The sequence below is a fragment of the Octodon degus genome, unplaced genomic scaffold, assembly GCF_000260255.1.
Source record: "Octodon degus isolate 3935 unplaced genomic scaffold, OctDeg1.0 scaffold00011, whole genome shotgun sequence".
Classification (NCBI taxonomy): domain Eukaryota; kingdom Metazoa; phylum Chordata; class Mammalia; order Rodentia; family Octodontidae; genus Octodon; species Octodon degus.
In genome coordinates, this window is record NW_004524587.1 from 12717149 (window position 1) to 12722714 (window position 5566).

General features: G+C 45.5%; 1 protein-coding gene across 1 annotated transcript in view; it reads left to right on the forward strand.

Annotated features, from left to right (window-relative positions):
- Positions 1-1131: 1131 nt before the first annotated feature.
- Positions 1132-5566, forward strand: part of Tmed6 (transmembrane p24 trafficking protein 6) — a 9860-nt gene continuing 5425 nt past the window's right edge. Inside the window, exons 1-3 of the mRNA XM_012513518.2 lie at positions 1132-2896; positions 3855-3981; positions 4738-4775. Coding sequence (XP_012368972.2) covers positions 2639-2896; positions 3855-3981; positions 4738-4775 — 423 coding nt within the window. The 5' untranslated portion in view covers positions 1132-2638. The remainder of the gene's footprint in view (positions 2897-3854; positions 3982-4737; positions 4776-5566) is intronic.

Genomic DNA, 5566 nt, shown 5'->3' on the forward strand with positions numbered 1-5566 from the left:
TCAACATTCCCTTCTCCTTTTGTACCGTGTTGTACTTGCTGTCTCTCTCAGACATCCTTAAAGACTGTCTTTTTAGCAGAAAATTTCAGTAAAGTGTTTTCTGTAATTTTTTTTTTAAATATGAGAACTAATTATTGTCCGTACTTGTAGCATTCTTCATTAAAGTCTTGCTTCTCTCAAATGTAAGTACCTGTTCAGTTGCAGCATGGCACACATCACGGATGGAGGTGGCAAAATGCTGAACGAACTTGGCTGAACTGTGTCCATCAGGAAAACACCGTTAAACTGTACTGGATGTTCTAAGCTTTGGAAGCCTTGTTAAACAGATAACATGGAAATTTCCTCTTAGTTTGTCTGCTTCCTTACATAACCACTTTCCTGGGGACCAAAGGATTTTTCTTTTGAGTGACCAAAAGGCAAGCCTTAAAGATATTCTAGTGCTTTAAAATATATCCTTTAGTGACAAGTTGGAAGCTGCACAGCTTTATTATCTACTGAGTTTTGAGGTTTGCTGCTGTTTGTCCATGGCCACCCCACTGAAGTCCTGGGGAAGGTGAGATCTCGGCCTCCTCTCAGTGCAGCTGCTCTCTGGTCAGAGCTGGCTGTGGTCTCCTCCCCAACAAGACCTCAAGGCAGAAGAAGGAGGCTGTGCTGCATCTTGGAGAGCAAGATGTGTTTCTGGGTTTTGTCCAGCGTGACAGTGCATAGGTCCATTAACTTTTTTTCACCTAACTTCAGTGTTTTTGTTCCATTGTTAACTGAAATGTGTACATAGAACTATGCTTATGGTTTCTGTAGAATGGTAAAACTTCCCACGAACTGATAATGTAGCTGTAGCGGTTGGTATGTATCCACACTGCAGTGGCAGTAGACTCACTCAGAAGTCCTGTGTCAGGGGCCAGGGAGATGGCTCAGTAGAATAAGTGCTTGCCTGGCAAGTGCAAGGGCCTGAGTTCAATCCCCAGTTCTGCCAAAAAAAGTCCTGTGTCACAGTGTGTCCAGAGATCCCAGCCACTCCTGCATTCATTGTGGAAGTCAGCTGCTGGGCCACTGAGCCTGTTCCTTCACTGGAACTGAAATACTTTTGAAGTCTATTTTCTGCTTATTAGTAGTTGTGACACTTGAAGTTGATGCAATGAATTTTAAGCATTTCTTGATTAGAAGATACTAATGCAGTTTTTGTTTTAAGACTGAAATAAGCTGGGCATGGTAGTTGATGGAGGAGGACTAGCCAAGAGTTGGAGGCCAGCCTGGGCTACATAGTGAGCTCAAGGCCAGCCCGAACTACATAGCGAGACCCCTGTTTTCACAAAACAAAAAAAGGACTGATTGAAATAAAAATATTTAGACAGTAGGACTTAGAGACTGATAGCTTGAGAAACAATATCCTAGAGGTTAAGACTAGCTTTCCAGGCTGGGCATTGGATTAATGCTTGTAGTGGAATTAGATCCTAGCACACTGGGAGGCTGAGGCAGGATGATCACACATTCAAGCTCAGCCTGGGCAGGTTAGTAAAACCTTGTCCAGAAAAGATCTAAGGATGTGGATCAGTGTGAAAGTCAGTTTAGTTCCCACTACAGGACTCTGGCCCTGTCAACTGTCCATGTAGGACGAAGTAAGTCACTTTAGTGTGCATGTCAGCTGTCCTCACCTCTGCCACAGTGGATCACATTACTGTACCTCCTGTGTAGTACTACGGTGAGAATAAATGAGGTATAAGATGCAGGTAGACTTGTTAGTGCCTCAGTGAGAGCTGATGTCACGAACAGAAGAAAGATGGAAGGTTGGAACGATGCGATAGTGTTCAAATGTGTTTAAATGGCTTTTCTTTCCCTGTGTGGGTGCTAAATAAAAGAAAGCCCGAGGGTCTGAACACTATCTTGAGCAGGCTTTGGATAGGTTTTTACTTATATATTTTTATGGGTAGCTTCAGGTGAATGTATTCGGTAGAAGTTGGCAGAACTCAGGAGAGTCCGTGGAAGAGGCTTTAAGCTTTGTGCAATTGTGAGATGCTGTGGTTTGTTTTAAGCCAGACTGGGTAGAAATCTGTTGCGTTAGGTGTTGCCACAGGTATTTTATAGCAGCAACAGGTATTGCCTATCAAATTGATACAAGAGAAACATTTCCTCAGCCAGTTTGTTAATATGTTCAGATGGCTGTAAAGGAATTTACCTAATATTTAGCCCCCAAGAAGCAACAACTGAAAAAATAGCTCAAAGAATGGGTGTTCCTAAGTAGTGGATTCTACCATCAAGCACGCATGAAGTAGGTTTGGTGAGCCGCTGAGCTTTTGGGTTTATTTGGGGTTCTTGTTTGTTGGTCCTGGGGAATGAATTCAGAGTCTTTACACTGAGGTATATCCCATCCCTTTTTAATATTTTAAAATTATGAGACAGGACCTTGCTGAATTGCTCAGGCTGGTCTTGAATTGGTGATCCTTCTGCCTCAGCTTCCAGAGAGCTGGGGTTACAGATAAGCTAAGCTACTGAGTTTTAAAGGTAAAAGCGAAAATTTCCTATTACCTGGACATAGGTGCTGTGGCAGTTCGATTACAGAGTATGCGTGGCCCTGAATTGGCCTACTTGTGATTTGCGGAGTTAATGATTAGCCCAGCAGTCGTCTGAACCACTTACTTCCATGAGGCTGCAAGTAGTTCATCTGCAGAGGAGTACAGAAAGCACCATGTCCCCTTTGCTCCTGCAGGCTGGCCTGGTGGTTCTGAATCTAGTGACAGCTGCTAGGAGCCAGAAGACAGAGCCTGTAAGTGGCTCTGGGGAACAGCCGCCCCACCGAGAGGCTGATCGCCATGACTTTGCCATCATGATCCTCCCAGGGGGCACAGAATGCTTTTGGCAATTTGCCCACCAGAATGGATACTTCTATTTCAGCTATGAGGTATGTGGGTTCATGCTGGAGCCTTTTTTTTCCTTTCATAAAGTTACTCGGATTTAGACAAAAGCAAGATCTGATTATTACGCTCTGATTCCCACATCTGGATGAAGGGTGGACCTCCTTCTTGAAAGAAACTTGATTACCAACAGAATCTCAACCATATGGCCTGGCCTCTCACACTGGGGCCTGCAGACGCTCACACAAAGCCGTGCCTCTCCCTGGAGTGCGGCTACTTTCTTGAATTTGGGGTGTAGAAAAAGCACACACCTTCAATTTTTTTTTTTTTTTTTTTTTTTTTTTCAGAACCAGGGATTGAACTCAGGCCCTTGCGCTTGCTAGGGAAGCGCTTAGTACACTGAGCCATCTACCTGGCTCCTAACATATTTTTTTAAAACTATACACAGTACAAATTCATATGAAAAAGCCACAACTTCAAAGACCGAGATCCTAAGAAAGCTGCTTTAGTGGGTGGAGGGGAGCGACATCTGCTGTCCTGTTCTCAAGGGAATTCTGGCACACTGGAGACACTTAGGAAGGTGGACGTGTTCAGGCTTCCTGTCCATAAGGGAGGTAATTTCATCCATACTGTGGCCTTAAGCAGTGTGAGGGTGGTGACTCAAAGTCCCAGGCTGTTCCTTTCATTAACCTTATCTTAGAACACTGCTAACTTTCCAATTTTTGTTTGCACAGTAATAGACCATGTTGGATTTACTCCATTCCATTGTAATGTAAAATTTATTGTAACTCAGAGCTTTTTCTTATCTAAATTTCATCAGAACAGTAGCTATTAGTCATCTTGGGCTTATCAAGATCCACCTAGGGTCGGCCTGGGGAGATGGCTCAGTGGAATAAGCGCTTCCCTGAGAGGCACAAAGGCCTGAGTTCAATCCCCGGTCCCACCAAAAAAAAAAGTTAGGATAATGTCACAAGGCCTTCTGCTCTCCTTACTGTGTCTTGGCAGGTTCAGCGGATACTAGGGATGTCACACGACCGGCATGTTGCTGCTACAGCACACACCCCACAGGGTTTCCTCATAGAAACTTCCCAGGATGTTCGGGGTCAGATTAACTTCTCTACCCAGGAACCAGGTCTGTTTCCATCCCCGTGACTAATTTAATAATCAGGTTTCTGTGAAATTGGAAATAATGAAGTACTGTACACAGAGATGGTGAAAGGGAAGAAATTTTCAGCAGCAAAACCCAGGGTTCCTGGACGCCGCTAAAGCGGCCCAGTAGCAGCAGTCTGCGGGCAGGGTGGTAAGGGTCAGGTGCCAACTACCAATCATCCCAGGCGCCAGAGCTCAGTGTTCTGTCATCTCCAATTGACCAGACTAGAGAAGGGACTAAAGCAGACACCAGTCTGGAGCACAGAACTTCAGTCAACTTACAGGGCAGCATTTCTTTCCAATCATCAGAGTACTTAAGCTGGTTAATAAAGCAGATCCAGAAAAAAAGGAAATGCATGGCTGTATAAGAAATAAACACTGCACAGCAAGCCCCACTCTAGCCTGAAAGTTTCTACAGCCAGGTGAGGCTGGTCTCGCGGAGGACAGCAGCACTCGGGCCACACTGCCCCCATTACGAAGGCAGACTTTCACAGCAGCGGACTTAGACAACCCTTCACTGGGTGTGTGGGATGTCCGTCCAGAATTCATGGATCTTTGGCACCGTTGACCCCACCAGCCAGTAGTGCCCTCCAATCACTTTACCTTTCAAAAACTTATACCCTTCTAACCCTCATGGTCCTGGGAGTACTCAAAGGAAGATGACCCAGTCCAAAATAGCACAGCAGGGAGCCCCAAACTGTGCCTCACAGTTACTCCACTAGGGCAGTTTCATTCACAGTGGATCCCCACTTCTACCCCAGTTTCAAGTTCAAGATGGTATCCACAAAGCTAGGCTGGTGGTGTATGCCTGTAATCCCAGCACTTGGGAGACTGAGGCAGGAGGATCGTTGGGAGTTTGAGAACCACCTGGGCTACAAAGTGAGCTCAAGGCCAGCCTGAATGGTATAGTGTCTCTCAAAAAGACAAAGACAAAAGGAAAAAGAGATGGTGTCCACAGCTGGGTGCAGTGGCATACACCAACAATCCCAGCTACCTTTCCGGCTGAGGGAGGGCATTGCAAGTGGGAGGGCAGCCCAGGCAACTTAGGAGCTCCCGTCTCCAAAAAATAGAAAGGGGTCCAGATGTATCTCAATACCCCTGCCCCCCAGCTCTAATGATGTACACCGAAGCAGGCAAATTCTTATTTTCAACTCAAATCTGTTTCCCAGGAGAGACGTGGGAATTGCAGATTGGAAGGGGGAGAAAGCAGTTTTCTACGCAGCACAGAACTAAAGATACTGATGTTAATTTTTTGTAATAGGGTCTTGCTATATAGTTCAGGCTGGCCTTGAACTAGCTGCAATCCTCCTGCCTCTGTCCCAAGTGTTGGGATTACAGGCATGTACCGCTACACCTAGCTCTATTAGTAATATTTATTAAAGTAAGTTTCAGGGGGCCGGGGAGATGGCTCAGTATAACAAGTGCTGCCCTGGCAAGTGCAAGGGCCTGAGTTCAATCCCTGGTTCCACCAAAAAAAAAAAAAAAAAAAGCTTCAGGTAAGGTCAGTGACCTCCATATTAAAAAAGGAGTTTTGGGGGAACTACCCGCTCGGGCCCCTTTTCTGTCCC